At 50.3% G+C, this 21,335-nt stretch overlaps 4 protein-coding genes across 4 annotated transcripts; 3 read left to right on the top strand and 1 right to left on the bottom strand.

Annotated features, from left to right (window-relative positions):
* The first annotated feature begins 457 nt into the window (after nt 1-457).
* BO70DRAFT_362380 (uncharacterized protein) lies at nt 458-1,432 on the top strand. Its single transcript, XM_025543281.1, has one exon. It carries the CDS (start codon nt 478-480, stop codon nt 1,003-1,005), a length of 528 nt encoding a protein of 175 aa, XP_025399214.1. The 5' UTR covers nt 458-477; the 3' UTR covers nt 1,006-1,432.
* Nucleotides 1,433-2,521: 1,089 nt separating this feature from the next.
* Nucleotides 2,522-3,740, top strand: BO70DRAFT_429476 (uncharacterized protein; the record flags this gene model as incomplete). The annotated part of the gene is made up of 4 exons (XM_025548073.1): nt 2,522-2,566; nt 2,623-2,640; nt 2,685-3,240; nt 3,295-3,740. The coding sequence occupies 4 exons, from the start codon at nt 2,522-2,524 to the stop codon at nt 3,444-3,446; spliced, it is 771 nt and encodes a 256-aa protein (XP_025399213.1). The 3' UTR covers nt 3,447-3,740.
* Nucleotides 3,741-5,793: 2,053 nt separating this feature from the next.
* Nucleotides 5,794-10,272, top strand: BO70DRAFT_337104 (nucleoporin Nup120/160). The gene is made up of 3 exons (XM_025541138.1): nt 5,794-6,504; nt 6,569-8,710; nt 8,762-10,272. The coding sequence occupies exons 1-3, from the start codon at nt 5,865-5,867 to the stop codon at nt 9,925-9,927; spliced, it is 3,948 nt and encodes a 1,315-aa protein (XP_025399212.1). The 5' UTR covers nt 5,794-5,864; the 3' UTR covers nt 9,928-10,272.
* A 1,597-nt stretch (nt 10,273-11,869) lies between these two features.
* Nucleotides 11,870-17,191, bottom strand: abcB (putative ABC multidrug transporter; the record flags this gene model as incomplete). Its single annotated transcript, XM_025539408.1, has 15 exons — nt 11,870-12,131; nt 12,189-12,563; nt 12,626-12,706; nt 12,771-13,389; nt 13,449-13,564; nt 13,614-13,685; nt 13,740-13,863; nt 13,913-14,257; nt 14,316-14,478; nt 14,538-15,322; nt 15,379-15,588; nt 15,666-15,945; nt 16,002-16,228; nt 16,280-16,816; nt 16,972-17,191. The coding sequence occupies 15 exons, from the start codon at nt 17,189-17,191 to the stop codon at nt 11,870-11,872; spliced, it is 4,416 nt and encodes a 1,471-aa protein (XP_025399211.1).
* Nucleotides 17,192-21,335: the final 4,144 nt, after the last annotated feature.

Genomic DNA, 21,335 nt, shown 5'->3' with positions numbered 1-21,335 from the left:
AGACAAGATACTATATTTAGAAAAGCTGATTCTACAAATTGCTGTCCGCTTCAAGCGCCATGGCTATCCCCTCGCTTCTTTATGTCTGGGAGTTTCTTGATGCATTACTACTGATCTAGGAAGCTACATATAGAGTCCAAGGTGCCTACTTATCATCATGTTCTTGCCGAGATGGGTGGGAAGACCAGCACCTGCCGTCTGCGCACCTTCCCAGTGCGGTCTTTCAGCTCCCATCGTCTTAGTTGTACCATCTTCTTCCCCAGCTCTTTCATACCTTTACCACATCTTTAAGCATTCCCTAGCATCCATCGACTCCATCCTCTGCTTACAAGTTGATCAACTACAGGTAATTTCCCTTCCATCAGCTACGATATGCATCTTGCTGGCTGTCGAAAGACGGCCAAACAAGTAGGCAATCGTGCATGTCATGGCTTGAGCTGATTCATCTTTATCCAGTCTATACTATCAAACATCATCATGCCTCGTCTCTCAACCGTGATCGTCTCGGGCCTCTCCGTCCTCGCAGTAGCTGGAGGTGCCTCTGCCAGGGTCCTTCCCCGCGAGGCGAGATACGAAATCGCCGTTCCCTACTGTGAAAATGATGCCGACCAGACGGCCACCGTTCTGCGTCGTGACATCGAGGACGACCACACCTACACCGACACCGACAATGTCAATGATGTCGAAGATGCCGAAGATGTCGAAGACTCCGGGGATCTCCAATCCGCGCCTCCTCTCTGCAACAACAACCTTCATTGCGATTTTGGCCAGATTTGCAATCGTGGTCGCTGTATCGCTGGCTGCAACGCCAACGTGGACTGCTCTCGCTTCCACACATGCACTAACGGAACATGCACCGATAGCCGTGGCGGCACATGTGCCCCAAACAGAAGTACATGCGGTTTCCACGTCGACTGCTGCTCGGGCTCATGCAAGCGTTGGGGAAGTCTCTTCGGAAAGAAGAAGTGCAGGCGGGCCAGGAAGCAGCGGGCTAGGGAGGAGTGAGACTTTTCCTGAGTGTGCTCTGCTTGATGTTCGTGGGTGGATGATGGTATACGGGGTCGTCTTTCTTAGTGCCATGGTGGGTCGATGGGTTTCTTGAGGGGTTTTGTTCATTTTTAAGGGGCGAGTCTTATCTGTACTCTTTTCACATTGCTTATGTGCCTGTAATAAAGCAGAAAAGACAAAAAACAAGGGGTCATTCTTACGCGTTATTACCTTTTGCTCCGTATTTCCATCCGGATAGAGTAAGCCGAGCCATATGCGGTGACAGGAGTTCGATGAGAAGTGATGTAAGCCGTGCTACTCTTGTTGTCCGGAATACTCAACAAGGCTGATTCAAGTTATCACAATATCATACAGTGAGTGATGGCTACTACATCACGAACAGAGCTCTATAAACAGCGTGGTGGTGGTCATGAGGTTGCGGTGTCGTTGGTGTGGTTGCCTCTTGGCAGGTATGCAGTAGGTACGTTACCCGTTGTTGTGGATACTTTCTCTAATCTGTCATGGATAGTCCAGTGGGAGGTCAGCCGCTAAGTCGATAACCTTGCTTAGGTAATTGCCAGCGGGACTGGTGCCTGGTACGAATCCTGGGGTCGTCATTGTACTCGTGCGAGTAATCCACGATGCTACGAGGCGCTAAGCAATGGAAGTGACCCTTGAGGGAAGCAATTCTGCAGAGACACTTCCACCCTGGGGTGGCGTCGCCAGATTACACCGTCCCGTTACAGGGAAGTTGGCACTTTGGTTGGACAACTACTATTCTCTTCTTTTTTTTTTTGTCGGGATGCCGTAGTCATTTTTTCTTTTTTTTTGTATACACACCTAGATGGGAGAAAGCCAACGTAGTAGAATCCTTTTCACGCTGTCGGTTCTCCTTTTTATTCGAGCATGATTCGTGCCTCATTTGTTTATATTATGGCTTCACAGCCTGAATTTGTAGTTGGCTGCTGTGATATTATGCAGTAGATGGTGTCATTTTGCGCGCGACTACTACGAGGAGTCTATTCTATCTAAATCATCATCAAATGTGCCTACATGCTCTTCATGTCGAAGTCGTGGTGTGGGACAACCATTTCCTTTTTAGTACAAGGACAAGGGCCACTAAATCATTGATGAACCCGTCTTCAAAATAAGTCTCTTGCTGCGACCGAAACATCGATAAATACGACCGGGATACTGTTCTACACTGCGACGACTGGTCGCAGCACTTGGCCACCTTCTCTTTCCGGCTGCCTGGTCACACCTTCCCTCGATCACCATATTGAAAGACGGAAGCAATGTCGCACTTCCCAACCATCCCCGTTTTGTTGTGGTCTACTGTGACACGCTCTCAGACGATACGATCTAGACAGCTTTGGCCTTGGCATACTTCTTTTCATGAAACGGTCAAAGGGAGTGTTTCGCTTTCTCTATAGCTCTATCCAGGATACTAGTCTAGCAACAACCCGCAAGTCTGTCTTTGCAAGCGTCCTCGCCTCCACCCAGCTTCCAAACCACGGAGGCCCGACTGCACAGCATGCAATTTTGGCTTGGCTGGCCACTGTGGCAGAAATTGAGCTTTGTAAGGCCTAGCGACACAACTTACACGGAGGGAATTGTCACTGACCCATTTGCTAGGTGCTCGCATGTCTTTTGGTAAGCGCCAAAGACCGCATCGTGGACCTGGCTAACATGCAAAGGCATTGGTGTTGCTGTACTCCTTCGGCGTCCTTGCATACAACAGACAGGCGATGAAGAAATATGCCGCAGCCGAAGCACGCCAAAGGGCTGAAATGCAACCTATGTTGACCGAAACGAGCGAGATACCATTCGGTGCCAGAGCCCTGGAGAGGGGGATCCAAGTGGAAGGTATATGGACACCGGAATGTCGCTCAGCGAGACAGTCCGTCGTCCTGTCGGGAAGCGAACCAGCGAGCATCATTTCAGCGCCAGCCTTGGTACCCTCACTGTCGCCCAGTAATATCCAGGGACCCGAGCGAGTGTATCAACCGGTGTCAATACCTAGTATTTTCGAACCGCACGGCTCTTCCAAAGTCCCAGATATCGAGCACGGACGGCCTGAAAATACATATGTCCCGCGAACAAGCCGATCGTTCCAGCTGGATAGCCGGGGAAATAATGAACTGGATTGCTTGGCTGTCCCTGACAAACGTCGATCCAAAGGTTGGTTTGGCGCTCGAGGCTCGTGGGTCAAAAAACCATTTGAGGGCTATAAGAGGAGGCCGGCACTTGATGGTGAGCCGCCTGAAAGTATCTTGAACTTGCCCAGTCAAACTGACTACTGGCCAGGACACCGTCGGACTTCATCCGAAAGCTTCAGAAGAAGGATCAGCAAGCTGATTGACGAGAATATCCGAACAAACCCCGCAGAAATATACCAGTTAAATGCGATTAACCAGGAGGCCGTTGGGAGTCATAGAACGCCGTTGCAAACCACCTGAGAGCATGCGATCTTCTTACATCCTTTTACGACAAACCACGACCGAGTAGGTTAGCTGTATTGCAAGGCAATTAGCTTCTGGGTCTGGAAATAGAAGCAAAGGTTCACCCTGGGTATTGCCGCTTGTTGGATATGAGTTAGGAACGGGTCAAAAGCCGCCATGGTGAGAGTGTGTAGTCCTCATTTGGAGTGTGGATGCATCGGGGCGCGGACAGCGTGTACTCATTTTGTGATACAGACCAAGCCATGTCTTTTATATGCTATTTAATAGCGTGGTTTTGATTTGGCACAGGAGTAATCCCGTAGATGCGACGTCCTGAAGTTATAGCCCCAGGCTGAGCTTATCGGGTCTCCAAGGCAGCAGCCGAGCACGTGATGTCGCGACTGCCTGGACGCGTCCGCAATCGCAACACGACTGTTTGGTTGTAGCGACCACGGCGTTTTGCCACACTAATACCAAAGCCTCCTGAAACCGGGATACTTAAGGTCCTTCTTGCCCACGAAACCTGGACCGAGCCAAATCTTGGATTTTGTCCAGTGAGAGATCTGGAATAAACTAGGAAACCGCAACTGACCCAAACGGACGCGTTTTCGCGCCTAGCAAATTTGATCCCACGGACACCACCGGGAATTGCTCAGCAGTGAGGTTACGCGTAACTGACTACTAGAACCTCAAAGACTGAGGTTCCAGAGAAGATGACGGCGGACATGGACATGGAGACTCAGAACGAGGTTGACGATGGGCTTCCGGGTCCCGGAGCTCCCACGCCACTCTCAGCTTTGGAGGTAAGCGATCCCTACTTATATAGCAACAAACAGGATTTTCATGTGGAATCCGCATACAATGGAACTATATACTGACATATGTGGGAATAGGGAATTTCAGGGTTGACAGGTAGGGATATAAAGCTGTTTGTCGATGCCGGCTATCACACCGTCGAGTCGATTGCATATACGTACGTCCTTGATTCTTCTGCCCATTTGAAATACGACTACAGATAAGCTTACAGTCATCTTGTCGGGTATGATACAGGCCGAAGCGTTTGCTGGAACAGATTAAGGGTATATCGGAGCAAAAGGCCACAAAAGTTCTCGTCGAGGGTGAGTTTATTGGTGTCGAGGCTTCTTATTGCGCGAGGGACAACTTGTCTGACTAGAGATTATGTGCAGCTGCGAAGCTTGTGCCGATGGGGTTTACCACCGCAACCGAAATGCATGCCCGACGAAGCGAACTTATATCGATCACAACAGGCTCCAAGCAACTGGACACGCTACTCGGAGGTGGCATCGAGACGGGCTCCATTACGGAGATTTTTGGAGAGTTCAGAACGGGAAAAAGTCAAATATGTCACACCCTCGCTGTCACTTGTCAGCTGCCTTTTGACATGGGTGGAGGCGAGGGGAAGTGTTTGTACATCGATACCGAGGGCACTTTCCGACCCGTCCGCCTGTTGGCGGTCGCCCAGCGATATGGACTCGTTGGAGAAGAGGTTCTGGACAATGTTGCCTATGCCCGCGCTTATAACTCAGACCATCAGCTTCAGCTACTGAATCAGGCCTCTCAGATGATGTGCGAGACTCGTTTTTCGCTCCTTGTCGTCGACTCTGCGACCTCTTTGTACCGGACGGACTTTAACGGTCGTGGTGAACTGTCATCGAGACAAACCCACCTGGCGAAGTTTATGCGTACCCTGCAGCGTCTGGCGGATGAGTTTGGTATTGCCGTTGTCATCACGAACCAGGTTGTTGCCCAGGTGGACGGTGGACCGAATATGTTTAATCCCGATCCGAAGAAACCCATTGGTGGAAATATCATCGCGCATGCCAGTACGACGAGATTGAGCTTGAAGAAGGGCAGAGGAGAGACGAGAGTGTGCAAGATCTATGACAGTCCTTGCCTCCCCGAAAGCGATTGCCTCTTCGCCATTAACGAGGATGGAATTGGAGACCCGAGCCCCAAAGATCTGGAGAACGATTGAACAGGGCGCACATATCTTTTCAGGCCACGATTTTACGATTATAATCTGTTTTGCTTGCATTGATGGGCTGCGTACATAGAGGCATATGGCATGATGTATGATACGGAGCGCCACCTCATTAATGATGCCTGTAGTCACGCGATCAAAGTATAATTTCCTTTCGATTTTCTTTTCAAGTAAGCCTATAATTGATGTAGTTCATGCGAATGAGTATCCAGTAGATATGGTTACCCACGGCGGAGATGCCGTAAGGCGGTGGAGCGGCGCGTTGCTGAGGGCCGCGCCAAGACCTGTTTTTTCTGGAGCGCCGACGAGCTTCAGCTTCTGCCCGTCAACTCCGCCGAGTTGCGACCCTCCATCCGCCCCGACCAACCGGCCATGGAGACTTGAGCTGACCATTTCTTCAAGATCGTGGAAGGTGGTCTGTTCTTATTCCCGACATGGCGAAAATCTACAAAGATACCCGGGTCGACCTCCGGCCGTATTCGCCGAACACCGTCGTCAACATCCAGATCCCAACACAAGCGAACACGCAAAGCCGCGCCCGATTCTCGATCGCCTCCTCTTCGACCCAGGACGAGCCGATCGCCAAGGACGAAGATGACTTCTCTAGACGGTTCCTAACGACTCAGGGATCGGTCTACTTCCGCAAACGCAACCTCTACCCCCGAACGTTCCTTTGGAGGGTGGTCAATGACAACAAGGTTCTGGAGATTCAATGCGTGGACCTAACCAAGGGCGGCGTTGAACAACATGAATACAATGTTACTATGCGCCTGGCGTTTGAGGATCCGATTGTCCCTTCGGGTGTCGACTTCGCGGATCTGGAGGACCATGAAGCGTTGAGCGTTTTCGTGGTCACGGAATCCAAGCATCTCCATACCTTGACACTGCGCCCTGAATTCTTCCGAAGGACTGCAGCAATCGATGATAACATCTCTGACTGGTGCAAGTCTTATTTGCCGGCGCCGCTTACTTTCTCCCACCCTCACCGTTTACATGCGAGCAGCCCGCTAGAGCTGTTCATCTCCCTTGATAATGGCGCGCTTTTGCGCTTGACCAGGAAGTCTGGTGATGATGGTAATTCCCCACCTTCATGCTCAGTGCGTTACAGAGGATGCTGATTCGTGGTGCTGTGTTGTAGGCTCACATTGGACCCCCCTCACCTTCGATGAGAGAACCTGGGGCTCGTCGTTCCGCGGGTTGGTTAAATGGCACGCACAGCCTTCGATCAAGTTCCAGGGACGCAATCTCGATCCGAGTACAGCAAACGCTATCGCCACAACGACCGACCAGACCTACGTGTTCGCCGTCTGTTTGAACCATACCCTGAAGATATGGAATCTTGCTACCAACAAGTTGGCTGCTACGAAGGACCTCTTGGACCGTGAGATACCGGAGTCGGAGGATTTGGGATACTCGTTGAACCCGTTGGAGTCGTCTTTCATCCGGGTCTTCAATATGGAACGTGCGCTCGACGGCGGGTATCGCTACTACGTCGTCACTTATTCGCCGTTTGAAGACGGAGTTTTCAAGTTCTGGGCCGTTAAGGGAGGCCTGACATCGCCTTTGATCATCGAGGATCTGTATCCCGGAGCTACATTAAAGCCCTTGGACCCGGATTCGACTGGAAGTATGTTCTGGAGCATTGCCGATTTCCAGATCAAGCCCGCGGAAGAAGGCAAGCGCATGGAGCTATGGGTTTTGTGGAGGAACAGCAGTCTGTACCAATTGTACACCGTTCACTTCAACTTCGAGAGTTTGGTGGCGGATTGGGGTTCCAACTGGGTGTCCACGGTTATGGACACTCGCGCACATGATGCCCCGCCTGCCATGGCCTTGTCTGATGTGGTGGATCCGACAGAGAAGTGGCTCAAATTCCTTTTGCAACCGAACAGGTACTCGACCGATGTCCTTGAGACCGCTCTTTCTATCTACCAGGAGGCTATTAGCCCGCTGTCCTCGACTGGTGCATCAAAGAAGCACACCCCTCTTGTGGAAAGACTCTGTTCCACGATTGCGAATACAGTGTCTCTCCGCAAGTTTGCCGAAGATGAAATGGATTTCTCCCGGTATCGCGTGGACACAGACCAAAAGTGGCGTCAATTCTGGCAAATCACGGACGATGTCAACAAGAAAAGATTCGAACCTGTTTCTCTGGCGTACGACGCTTATTACGAGACCCCATGGATGCTGCTTTCAGGGAGCTGTGCGGTAATCCGGGAATGCAGTCCCACAGAGCTAATTCTGCACAACTCAGGCCCGGTGCTTCGTTCGGAAGGACCCAAGATCGTTGATCGCTGGAGGCACAGGAACTTAGATGCAGAGATTGGTAACCTGTATGAACAAACGTCTCACCTGATGACGGTTGCTTCTGGTTTCCGGAAGGCCTTCCCCGCCGATCTTGAAGTGGCCTGTCAAGGCGCGCTTGAAGCAGAGCTCTTCACCGAGCCCTCCACGTCTGTTCAGGATCGGATGGACATTTTCCGCGATCGGTGTGACTTTGGGGAGCAGATCTCTAACAAGACGTACGACGGCCTGGTCGCTGCTCTCAATGAGGGGTTGAATATCTTTAGTTTACAGAACGATATCTTCTACACTCTCATAGATACCATCCCACTTGGATTCCCTGGCAAGGACTCCGACCTTTTCCACACTCACTTTGGCGTGAAGGTCATTGTCAACGGTGTTCAGGAAACGATTTCGTTTACGCGCAAAACCTTGACCGATCTTCTATACCTTGTCCTTTTCGTGGACGGGGAGGTCCAGCAGGAAGAAAACTCTACGTTCGATGCCGCAGACCTGTTTGTCACGATCGTAACGTTGCTGCGGGAGTATGAGATGATGTCTTGGCTGAGCTCGAATTCTCGCAAGTGCTCTGATAGACCGACACAGACCACGGAGGACCCGACGGCCACTCCTTTCTCTTTGAAGGAATCATCGGAGAACAAGAAACAAGACCGGATGACGACTATTCTTGAGGACCTGTTTGCCAGTGATATCAAGCCTCGCCAATCCATCGGCTTGCCCCAAAGTTATACGATATCACTTGGAATCCGGGATATCCTCTCCTGGGTGACTCGTCAGGGCGAAGTTGCGTACCCCAATGCTCTGGTTTACATACAATGCGATCTCATCGCCAAGAAAAACATCGACCTTGCGTGGGACTTTTTGCGTTTTCAAGCAAGCACGTCCTGGGCGACCTACGTGAAGGGTCGACTGTACGTAGCTATGGCTGAATACGATACTGCCGCTTTGTACTTCCGCAAGGCTGCATATCTCCTTTGTAAGTCATTCTACCAAGCCCCTCTATGTTATATTGTCTGACTCTTAATAGCTTGTGGAAAGCCCCTTGGCAACTTGCATGAGATGTCGTCTACGCTACTCGACATTGTTTCCGTGGATTGCTTCCACAACGGTCTTCCTAAATACTTCCAACACATCCTGACGATATTCGAACAAGCGCGTTCGTTCTCCCACGTCGCCGACTTTGCCAGTCTCGCGTTGCAGGCCCTTGCGAGTGAGCATGGAGGCGAGCAAGATCCGGAAAACTCGAGCTTGCGAGCAGACCTCCTTTCGCGTTCATTCTATGCGTCGCTGCAAAACTGCCAGTTCGACCAGGCGTACTCCGCGCTTTCCAGATACAAGGACCGCGCGCTGCAGAAGTCCGCCCTGAGCTCCCTCATTACGGGCATCCTGACCGCATCAGGGCCTGGCACCGCTGGGCTACAGAAGATTCTTCACTTCCCGACATCGCTCGTCCCGAACATCGCGTCTTACGTGGATGACATCCTGGCGTCCCTTGCTCGGAAACAGACATCCTTCAGCTCCTACCTGGACACCGAGAACAAATGGACAGACCGAACCCCCGACTACCAAAGAATCCTGCAAGCGTATCGCATTGCTCGGGGCGACTTCCGCGGCGCTGCCGAAGTTGCCTACCGCAATGTCCAGCGACTACGACACGCCCGTGACCATTCGACCCATCTGGTCCTCACCAAAGCCCGAGAAACCGAGGAGAACTATCCCATTGAGGAGGACGACCCGGAGAGCAAGGAAATCCGCCACGAGCTCCTCTCCCTGATCAACCTGCTCGCCTGTGTCGACAGGAGCGAGTCCTACATCCTCGTCGAGAAAGACGGCCACAAACCCTCCACCGACCGACGCCGCAGTCTGCAACCTGCCGACGACGATGGCAACGTCTTCATGGAAGACACCGCCGACGCAGTCCCTGCCTCCCCCACTCCCTACGGCTCCCACCGCCGCCTGAGCGCCAGCCCAACTGCCATCCGGCCCTCAAGCCGTCGCGACAGCAAATCCTCCATCGCCGCCGCTCACATCCCCCAACGCCGAGTCATCGTCACCCTGGACTTCCTGCGTCGCGAATTCCAAGCTGAACTCGACCGAGTCAGCCGGATCGAACGCGGCGATTGGGAATTCGGGATTCTGGATCACAACCCCGCCGGAGAACCGGATAATGACGACACGATGCTCCTCGCCTAGATAGACTGAGTGAGTTGCAACAACACAACCACCACCACTACCACTACACCACCTTCTCCCCCACCGACTACCAACAAATAAACAAGCAAACAACAGGTTTCCTACCCTGCATAACCTGTTTATCTTCATCTACCCACATACACCCATACATACAGCACTGTCCATCCAACTGCGACTGCCAATCTTCATTCGATCGATCGATCGATCGATCTCTGCAAATCCGGGCTAGCTTAAGGGGCGGGAGGCGCGCTTTGCTTTGCTTTGCTTTGCATAAACCATCCATCCAACCAACCAACCATCTTGTGCTTGCAATTCTTTTCCCCAACTCGATTTCATCTATTCTAGGCTTAGGAGTGTCTCAATTTCAATTTCAATTTTATTTTTTATTCATCTTTTCTTTAAAAGACATATCTAATTTAATTCCAAATTATACAAAGTACAATGTGCCCATGCAGCATGAATGACTTTGTGGCGTCGCGAGAATCTAATCTCGTTCGTTCATCCCGCACACATACTATAATTACATACAGGCATCATCATCAGCCAGCCAGGCAGCCAGCTAGGTACCTAGCTATCCTTATTCACTGGTACGAAGTACGGAGTAGTTAGATAGACGGAATGCATACCCAGCACCACCACCTATCTATCTACCTTACCTCGGTAATAGATCATAAATACTTAGTGAGTTCCGTAGTACCTATTATGTGCTATGTACTATATGCTACGCTGTAGTTATGCACTATGACGACAAACAACTTTCTTCCCAGTTGCCTCCCCCCCCCCCTGAAAGTTGAAAGTTGAGAGCTGAGAGTCGAGACAGACTTGTATAACGTACTCCGTACTTACGGAGTAGATCCCTGATCCTCCTCCTTCCCTGATCCTCCTCCTTCCCTGATCCGACCCTGGCTGTCAGTCAGTCAGTCAGTCAGTCAGTCACTCCCCGCTCCCCCTCCATTTTCCCCTTTCCCTCGGCTCGGGGATTTTCCTTGATTTCAGCTCTCGCGTCAGCACCTCTTATCTAGTTATGTACAAAGTACATACAGAGTACTGGTACGGAGTACTTGTAAGTAAATGCTTGCAGATCAAGATCACAATCACAATCACATTCACATTCACATTCACATGCACGGAAAACCAAAAGACCAGTAAGTAAGTAAGTAAGTAAGTACCTAGGCACAGATGCAAATGCAAATGTAATGCAGTTCGGAACTTCGGAACTTCGGAGATTCGGGGCTTTTTTCTTTTTTTTTTTTTTTTTTGGGCTTGATATGCCGGGTAAAATATACCCCTGGTACAGTGGAATGATAGCTTAGGATTGGGTCGTATGTAGGTAACTACTAGGTAGGTGGTAGATACTAGGTAGGTAGGTAGGTTGGAGTGGGGTGGAGTTGTGTTGTTGGGGGCTGTTGTTTGTTTTCCTTGATTTCTTTCCTGCACTCAGCACTAGATATCTACTGGCCGACTGGCGACTGCACGGCCCGCTGGCGCTAACAGCCTAACTTACTTTGCTGGATTAGGCAACTACGGGTTCTAACTTGGTCGGGACGACGCGAATTGACACTAACACTAACACTAGCGCTAACAGTGACTGGTGACTTTGAGATTATGGGCGAGTGATGGGTCGGATTTGGACAGAATAGTAAAAGTAAAACAGATGGGCGATCGAAAGTGAATCGAATCTAATAATATACCATACTATATTAATTTGGATCAGGGATCGAAAGTTTGGGTAAAAGTCAATTATATTAACAGTTCGCATAATTGGGAATTAAAGTAGGAGCTAGGATCTATTTATGTGTCGCTTGGAAATTAATCATCGATCTGATGGCAAGAATGGGAGGATAGGGAGGATGAAAGACGTGCGGCTGGCTGCCTTGGCTGTCTGTGCCATCCTTGCTTTTGGGGCTGCCTGGGCCGCCACTCAGCCATGTCGGAGACTAGTCTAGATCTCGGACGAGCTGACCTCAGTCTCCCCTTCCTGTTCCTCTGTCGTCAGGCTGGCATACAGTTTGCTGAAATAAGACTTGTCCGAGGCGAGAAGGTCATGGGGAGTTCCACACTCCACTAGACGACCTGCTTCGAGGACGACGACTTTATCGTAGTCAAGGATGGTGTCGAGTTTGTGGGCGACGGTCAGGATGGTGTGGGTGCTGAACTTTTCGCGGATGATCCGCTGCATTACCTCGTCTGTTCTGGTGTCGACACTGGGTGGGTAAATTACGTTAGCATATGCAGTTTTGCTTGAGCGATACGATCCGTACCTGCTTGTGGCTTCGTCGAGAACCAGGATGTTACCGGGACGGAGAATCGCCCGTGCGAGACAGAAGAGCTGCTGCTGTCCGTGGGATAGGAAGAGCTCGTCCATGTCAATAGCCAGACCGCCTTTTTCTTGCACCTGGGAGTATAAGCCGACGCTTTCGAGAGCGCTATTTATGGCTTCGTCGGATGAAGAGCCCATAGGGTCGGCGTTTGTTCTCACGCTGCCCTTGATCAGGAGAGGGCTTTGGGAGACCCCGTTGATTCGCGAACGGATCTCCTGACGTGGTAGCTTGGTGATATCGAGTCCGTCAATAACAATTTGACCAGAGCTTATGTCGATCATGCGGAATATGCTCATGATGAGTGATGATTTGCCACTGGGTCCATATAGTTAGTGTCTGTTTGAGAAAAAAGCCCCGAGTGTAGGTGTGTAGCATACCTGCCAGTTCTTCCACAAATTCCCACCTTTTCACCGGCTCGGATGGAAAGAGACACGCCGTTAAGGACCGGCTCAGAGGCCCTATGCGAAGAGGGTTAGCTGGCTGAAAGTCCGTAGGTGACTTGCGGCTAGGTAAACGCCTTACCTATACTCCGCAGAAACGGACTTGAACTCGATATCACCTTGAGATGGCCACTCAGGTGGCATATCGTCGTTCTCCGAGGGTAGATCTTCCGACGGCACAGTCTCTGAGAAGGACCGGACTCGCTGTATTGAGCCGATGTGAGTTTCGAGGTTGGTCCAGAAAGTTATCAAAAGCTTGATACTTTGGCTAAACTGAATGACATTCAGCAACGCGACTCCAACCCAGCCCGCGCTGATAGATCCTCGTAAAATGACGACAAGTATAATCAACAAAACTGCAATACCCGCAACTACCATGTCCAAACTAAGGGTAAGCCAGCGTTGGATGGCGTAGAGGAGATAGAATGGTCTCTGAGAGTAATCAAGCAAGCGATAGTTCTTTTCTTGCAAGGCATGTTGCCATCCAAACGCTCTTAGAGTCACCAGGCCACTAAGGCAATCCGTGAAATGAGAGAAAAGAGGCGCCTTTGCTTCTAGATCGAGGTACCGCAGTTGTCGGGATGTACGAAGGTACATCTTTTGTATAAGGTAGACAATAATAAGGACAATCGGAAAAGCTATAGCAACGTATCTCGAAGCTACGGCCATCAAGAGCATCTGTGCTATGCAGAGGGCGAAGGCTAGGCATTCCGTATAAGTAACCGTGGAAGCAAGGTACTAGCAGGATCAAAAAGCTTACTTGCAAAGGTGTTGATAGCAGCAACAGGGAGCTCCATGTCTATGAGCTGTAGGTCTTGACTGAACCGGTTGAGAATAGCACCGCTATCTGTCTTGGAGAAAAACAACATTGGCGCACTATAAGGGAGGTCAGCATATGATTTGAAAGTTACTAGGTTAGACCAACCTTAGAACTGTTCTCAGAAGCTTTCTATGGAAGACCTCTCCAGACTTTGGCACCATGTTGATCACCATTTCCCTAAACAATTTACATGAGTTGAGATTCAACCAGGGCAGCATGTCATGCACGTACCAGGTACCGATCATAAGGCCCAGCATGCCTAGCACCCCAAGCATTGCATATATTCCAAGGTAATAACCTGTTCGTTTGCCAGGTTCCGCTTGATCTGAATCGGCCCACCATTGCACCCAGATACCTGTGCGTTGAGTTAGTTGAAGATTATATGATAATTCGTGAGGACTTACTTGGAAAAGATATGCAGAAGACGAAGCTTGCGATTGCCACGAGGAAGACTATTGTTGGAAACCAGCCAATGGATTGAACATAGTACAAATAGATCGACACATCTCCGCCTTTTGGACGAGTCGCAGTCTCACTCTCTGTATCGGTTTCGGCCGTCTTTTCGATTGTTTTTATCTCAACACCTGAAGCAGGGAACATGTCCGCTTTGTAGCCCCATTCGGGAAATCCCAGAGAGAAGCTCGAGACATAACCTCCGGAGCAATCGAGAGCCTTGAAACTCCCTTGTTCAATGACGTAGCCCTTGTTGTCAAGGACGATGATATGATCAGCATAAGGAGCACGTTTTACTGTTTAATCGATTAGTGCTGCGATCTAAAGCGGAGGAATCTGGGAGCGATAACTTACCAGAAGAAGATGCGAAGATGATCGTGGAGTCTAATGAGCGCAGGAGGCCATGGCTCCCGATCAGGTGATGGAAGATGTGGTCCTCAGTCGTCGCGTCGAGACTGCTAAAGACGTCATCCAGAATGATAACCTCTTTCCGGGCATAGACTGCTCTCGCAAGTGCCTAATGATGTTAGAATATCTACTATGTTCAAAAACATGCAAAGAGTGCAATTTACTTACAATCCGTTGACTTTGGCCTCCACTCAGAGCAATACCTTTACTCCCAATCACGGTCTGATCCCCACGAGGGAGCTGTTTGAAGTCCTCGACTAAAGCGCATGCATTGATGACGGACCTGTACCACTGGCTGTCATAAGTAGACATTGCGACGATACAGTCTTGGATGGTTCCGTTCATATGCCAAGGCGTCTGCTCACAATAGGCAATGCTCTCAGACGAAAGTCTAATATTTCCGCTCAAACAGGGCACCTCGCCGAGAATAGCCTTCAATAGTGTGGTTTTGCCACAGCCAGATGGCCCAATCAATATAGTGACGCCCCCTTGAGGAATCGCGATAGTCAGGTTTTTCAGCAAGGGCTCTTTTGTTGTATCCCACCCGAATGCCCCATTTTGAACTGTGAGAGCGTCCTGAAACAAAGGCGAGTGGGGTTTGTTTAATGAGCTCGAGGAACCCGACTCGGTTGTATTGGTTTCAGCATCGTCAACCAAAGCCAATTGACCCTTTTCTTCGGGGATATTGTATGGCAGCTCAGTAGACTTAGCTCGGGAATCAATATGACGTTCTTGATCGAGAAACTCTTGTATTCTTTGGAAAGATCCAACCGATCCAACAAACGTCATTAGAGCCATGACAAGAGACAGAAGAGGGTCCGATAGAAGAGAGAACAGCGATAGTGATGTGTAGGCTACTGATATAGTCAAAGCAGCATCATTTCCCCTATCATGGGAGATGCCGACAAAAGCGCCAAACGCAAAGATCGGTGCAAAAATGCGAGTGATCCACGCTGAAGGTTTGTTAGAGCAAATTCTTGAAGGACTAGGTTCAGATTTTTTGACTTACCCAGAGCCATGTTCCAGACTAAAAGTTTCCGAAAATATCTAGAAATGCTCAGCTCATCCAAACGCAGATTGTGCACACATGTCATTAGTGCTGATTGGAGACCAAGCATCTTGATCCCTTTCATAGAAGAAAGCATAGAAGACGTGGACGAGATACGTCTCTCAATAGCCTCAAGCCACTTGGCTTGCCCAGCCATTACAAAAGTCATCGCTACAAGGGAGCTAACAAGTGCCACTAAGGGAGAGAATGATAAGCTTAGGTGTTGGAAAACGGATCGCGACTCTTACCAATTGCAACAGCAACCGGGACAACACAGGACACGCCCAACTGTCTTTCAAGGAGGTATATGGCCAGAGCGATTTCAAGAGCATTGCCCCAGATATCATGCATGGTCTGCCAGCCTTGCACAATTCGCTCAACATCGGCGCTCATAAGTGTGACAGAGGAAGCGGGATCAGCGTCTTTGGTACTCAGAGTACATGCCTTTTCATAGATCATGGATACAACGCCTCCCCTGACCATTGTAATAGAGCGATAGGTCATGTGTTGATACTGGCCCATAGTAACCTAAATCCACACCGTGTCAGATGTTGAAAGATCCATATAAAGCCCGTTGTACTAACCGCCAAGCCAATATAAACAAGTATATAAGCCCCAATTAAGCCATAACCGATGTTATCCGTGTCCTTGTTCACGGCTGACTCGGTGAAAGAGAGTGATCTTTCTAGCAGTAATGGCTGGCATATATTGAGGGCCGCCAGCATGACTCGTGGTGGTATACCGGCTGAAATCTGCCATTTGAACGCCTTGAAACATGTAGATAGCAATGCGTTCGGACTTTTCCTGTCTTCTAGTAGTTGTCAGCTCTGGCCGACCTCGGCATGCAACGCGAGAAAGGTACCTTTATTCCATAAGTTCTCTACGACCCGATGCAGTCGCTTCGACTCCAGCTGCTTGTCGAGAGTAAATAGATCGTCCACCCCCAAGAGCGGATTAGTGAACCCGAGATAAAACAACGGATTCAGCCAGCAGAAGAACAATCGATTGTAAATTCCCGCGAGGGCTTCGGGAGGATATCCCTTATATTCTTTTCGAAGAAAACGACGCTTTTCTGTTGCCTCCATAATGAGAAGGAGCAGCGTGATCCCGACATTGAGCGACGTGATGATTGCAATGTCTCTGTTGATTCCCTCTGGATGCCGGAGCCAGAGAGTCCTCGCTTTTGCGATACTAAAGAGCAGCGTGGTACCGAGGTAAACGTTAAGAAGGAACGACGGCCTGACTGAGAGATGGTGTTCTGCGTAAGAAAACAGACAGAGGAGAAAGATCCCCACGGTCATCACTGCATTCGCAGCGATGGAGGCTTCCGTCCGCCATGCGGATGGGAGGGACCAAAGGACCGTCAAGACCAAGTGAGTGATCACTAGTACAATCCATGCTGTCTGCGGGGGAGTAGGAGAGGGAAATTAGCAAAGCCCACGAGCAGAAAAGAGTAGAACTTAGAAGAGTAGGAGGTCACGGGGTGCGGAGAGCGCCTGCTGAATCCAGTAGGTGCTGGGAACCATCAGGCCATCATGAAAAAACGCTGAGGACATACCGTCTTTGCCCAGGCCAACCAAGACGCTTCCACCTTGCGCGGTCTTCCGAACAAGTGTCGCAGTTGAAAGGGCACCAGAGCCAGAACAATCCCTAAGGGCAGGATGCCCAGAATGAGCTCCTCAAAGAGCAGGGAGAAGTCAAACCCGCTCCGACATGAGGGCGGAGGGATATTGAGAGAGTTGTCCGCCCGCTGGCAGGATAACATGGCTGCCATGACTACACCACGGATGCCATTTACAACCGTCGAGGCAGGCAGGTACTTAGATATCCTGGAGGGGATGCAACGATGAATGGCCTTCTGGAGGGGCTAGAATTCACTGTGGATCGCTAGTTTTGATGTTCATGGTCGGAATGAGGTCGACATGGATGGAAACTCCTCCCTCTTACTATTTGACCCCTCCCCCTTCTTCGTTTCGCGGCTTCAGCCTGTACCACCTACTCATTGGGCTTCAGGGACACGAATTAGTGTCCCTGACAATTGTCCGACCCAACTGGGCTGGTCCCAGCCCTCGCTGCATCATCACCAGGGGGGGCACTATTAGAATCAACCTCGCATGAGAAAATTAGAAATTCTCCGCCGATGTTTATTTTTAACGGATGGATTTTAATTCCAATTTCAGAATTAAAAAGATTTTAATGGTTTCCTTCCAAAGCTCAAACTGGTTCGACGCAACGATTAGTTACGATGCAACAACAAGGATGCGTATTTCCATGGTTCGGCTGAAGATCCACAGTGGGTTATGCATCGTCCCCAATTCGAGCCCGATGATTCGGCTTGTTCCATCACAGTCCTGCCTCGACGTATGTTTGCTTTTTTCCCCATTGGCCATTTCATCCTTTTTTACTCGAGATGAGCGTTGAAAGCCATGCCTTCTCCCTACCCTCGCATTCAACGTAACGATGACCTCGACAAGGGGATGACCGGAGCCTGCGAAACCATTGGGCCAACGGCCTGCCCTCCCCCAAGTCTACGACTTGTACTTGCCCAGTAAAAAAAGTACGATTCGAGGCCGGCCTGTACCTAAGCACTACTTCCAACCTAGTTTGCCCCCACTGTCGCTCTAAGGCTTGCCATCTTATCTGCGCGAGTACTGGGGGAGTCCCATGACACCAAGCTCGCTCGGATGGCGTCTTTTCTTGATATTTTCTTCCAAGGCCTGGGTCCATACGGTATGAAGATGTGAGCGCTGGGCAGAACGCCACGAACGGGCCGGATCGATGATGAAAAGGCTGAAAATCATAACTCGCCCCAAACCTGCCCAGTGAGGAACCGGGCGAGGGGTTAGTGAGTGATCCGGCGGCTCGCTCTAGGAGGGAAGGAGGAGGTACAAGTCGTCAAATCCCGAATGTCACAGAATCCCGCTTCTACCCACGACTACCAGACGCCTGAAGTCGAAAGTACGTACTGGGTGTTTATCCCCGACAAGGCCTCATGACTGTTCCATGCACACTATAGTTGACCGCATGCAACGGAGAACACCGTACGCCGGATAAAATTTGCCTTCTACTGTGCATTGTTTGCCGCTGACTATACCGGCATGGAATTTGACTGCCGTCGTCGCCACAGGGTGGTTTGAAATCCAGCTGCAGGGGTGAAGAGACACCTGGCTTTGACACCTCGGTTTTTATTCCCTTTTTGCTGGATGGCCATTCTGACGGGCTCCCCCATCAGATTGGGGCCAGTGCTCACCGAATAGATGTAATTCTCAATCCTGTAGGCCAGATCTTGGTGGACCGATGCCTGCTTGTGGCAACCTGACAGCAGCTAGCTAGCTAGTTAGACCCATACGAATTTTGCGGACTAGGTAAGATGTCTGCGGTATATCTAGTTATAATGTAGTGTCCTCGTGGAAACAAGCCTTATTGTGCATGCGACAACGGTCAAAGAGAGAAGGACGCCATGTCCACTCGAGCCTAACGTGGGTGATGTGTAACGTTGTGCATATACAAAGTAGGCATGTACTTGTGGGGATGTCAACAGCATTGTAGTGGTCGATGGTTCGAAGTAGTAAGTGGATGGTGATACCACCGGTACACCGTAGTAGTGAGTAGTATTCAGGGGCTAGGACCAAACTGAGAAGGAGCTGTTGAGGACTAGGATGAAAGTGAGTTAGCGGGGGCGGTTATCCCTTCTCCGGAAATCACTTGCATCTTGGAAAATTTCTTCCGAAGAATTCGGTGATTGTCACTGCAGTCACCAAGCGTGTTGCTAGTAGCTGCTTACTTGCTACACGCGGCACAGATAGACTTGGGGAGCTGGGAACAGTCAGTGTGTTTGTTAGTCTGCCACAGGAGGAGTGTCAGAAGTTAGAACTCAGCAGCGGAAGGGGTGGAGATGCCGAGAAGGGAGCGCCGGGCGGCCAGGCCACTAACCATGGTCAACGGAAGACTTCCGGCAGCCGCGAGCCCGCGAGGCCCGCACCCACATACTCCAGATTGGGGGCTACGGGGGCGCTTGATGCCGCATGACTAACCGCCTGCGGCATCAGTGGCTTGAACTTGAAGAAAAGACCAGCCAGGATGACCAGAATCATAGGATGGGACTCAACTGCGGTAGTCCCCGAGTCCGTTGTCAGTTAGCCTCGCTTCGCCCTTCCACTGACCACTCAGCGAACTCACAGCCTCTCAGGACGCCATCGACGACTATCCAGTATCCATCCAGAGCAAGACAGCTGAACATGCCCCGAAGACCTTAGGTGTCATTGACCGAGATCGATTCCATGCTAACCACCGCAAGGAGCCTAGACTCCTGAAAAATAGGGCTAACATCTTTATGCTTACTGTTTTCTCTAGGCCGCAGTAGTGAACTGTCAGGCCGAGGCATCGACACCGCGACGCACAGCACAATAAGAATGGCCATGTTCTCGACTCGGAAATGGCCCAGTGCTTTGTCATCCTCGGTACAATGGGCGAATCCAAACCTTCGTAGGGTTCCCAATGATGATTTCCACGGCGGGCTATAGCGGCCATCGGGCAAAAACAATGTTTTTCTTTCAGATTCCAATCCTTCCATCGGTCGCGCCGTTGGGATGAAACAGAAACATCCCGTTCTCATTGCCCGGAACCCATGGGGCTCGTCTCCGGGATAGTCAGCAGTCCAGGGTTCGGTTGATTATTGATACCCCCAGACTGAGCAATGATCGACTGCCGGCTCCTGACCCATAACCCGTGACCCAGTTGACCATGTTTTTTTTTACGTTTCCCCCCCTACGATTCCCGGGCGCGCATCGTTGGACGTCAGAAGAAAAGCAAAGGAAAATTTACGAGAGGTGATTCTCTCAAGTTAGCAACCGATGTGATATGCAACTAAATAAGCTAACTGGTATTTAAGTGGGTAGTACTAGCGAACTCTGGACGTAAGTACAAGACGCACTCGTCAACTCAATGGCGCAGGTCGGCATAGCCACTCACACGCTCGATGCATCCATCTCCCGCAAGATCCCCTGGGCCTTGCAGGTTTATTGATTTTTAGCTCGCATAGATGGCCCCGGTGGTGTCGAACTAATTTAGGAGAGTTTCGATCTCCCGCTTGATAACCAAGCGCCAAAACCATGAATACTAAAAACCGCTCGGGGAAAAACCCCCAACGAACGCCGCGTGTGCCGGGGCCAATCACTACCGGTCTTACGCACATCGATGAAAACTCGACCCCTCCTGATGCGAACCCCCACCGCGCATAAGCGAGGTATATTTATGCGATTCATCATGGATGATCTGCCATACTTATGGCGTAGGTACTAGGTAGGTATCGTAGTTACGTACACGTCAGCCGTGGCCATGACCCAGGAACGTGAAGGCTGAATTCTCGTGTTAGATGTAGGCAGAGCCGACACATTGCCATTGATTGCTGACACCACTCCAAACTACAGATAGAATGACCACGCAGTTAAGCAGCCATAAGCCTGGCTCCTTTACTTAGAACTCGGTTTGATTAAGTCCTGGATATAGTACACTGAGTTTGACCCCTTGCCTTGTGTATTGTTCACCATGATTGATCCATCTGTCCCGCCTGGAGAAAGTTTTCAGATCTGGCACTTATTTGTTGTTAGAGTTTCATCTCCCGGCGCTCATAGATGATCGTCATGTCATCGTCGATGCCATCCTATTATCTCGCGTCGGTTCGGTGGATGGCTTATTGGACAGTTTATTGGACGGTCTGGTCTGACCGTCCATGTTACCCGGAATAGCTAAAGGTAGTAGTAAGGTACGGAGTACCCTCCACCCTTAATAACTCTAATATAGCACTACTCCGTACTCCCGCCATGGTATCCGTATTAAGGCTACCGCTTCCTTGGGCAGATTCTAGTAGGTCGGATATGTACCAGAATGAGTTACTGAATTACTTGATAATTTGCGAA

Source organism: Aspergillus heteromorphus, assembly GCF_003184545.1.
Source record: "Aspergillus heteromorphus CBS 117.55 chromosome Unknown BO70scaffold_13, whole genome shotgun sequence".
Lineage (NCBI taxonomy): Eukaryota > Fungi > Ascomycota > Eurotiomycetes > Eurotiales > Aspergillaceae > Aspergillus > Aspergillus heteromorphus.
Note: the sequence above shows the minus strand (reverse complement) of the source record. Positions and strands in the feature narration are given on the sequence as shown.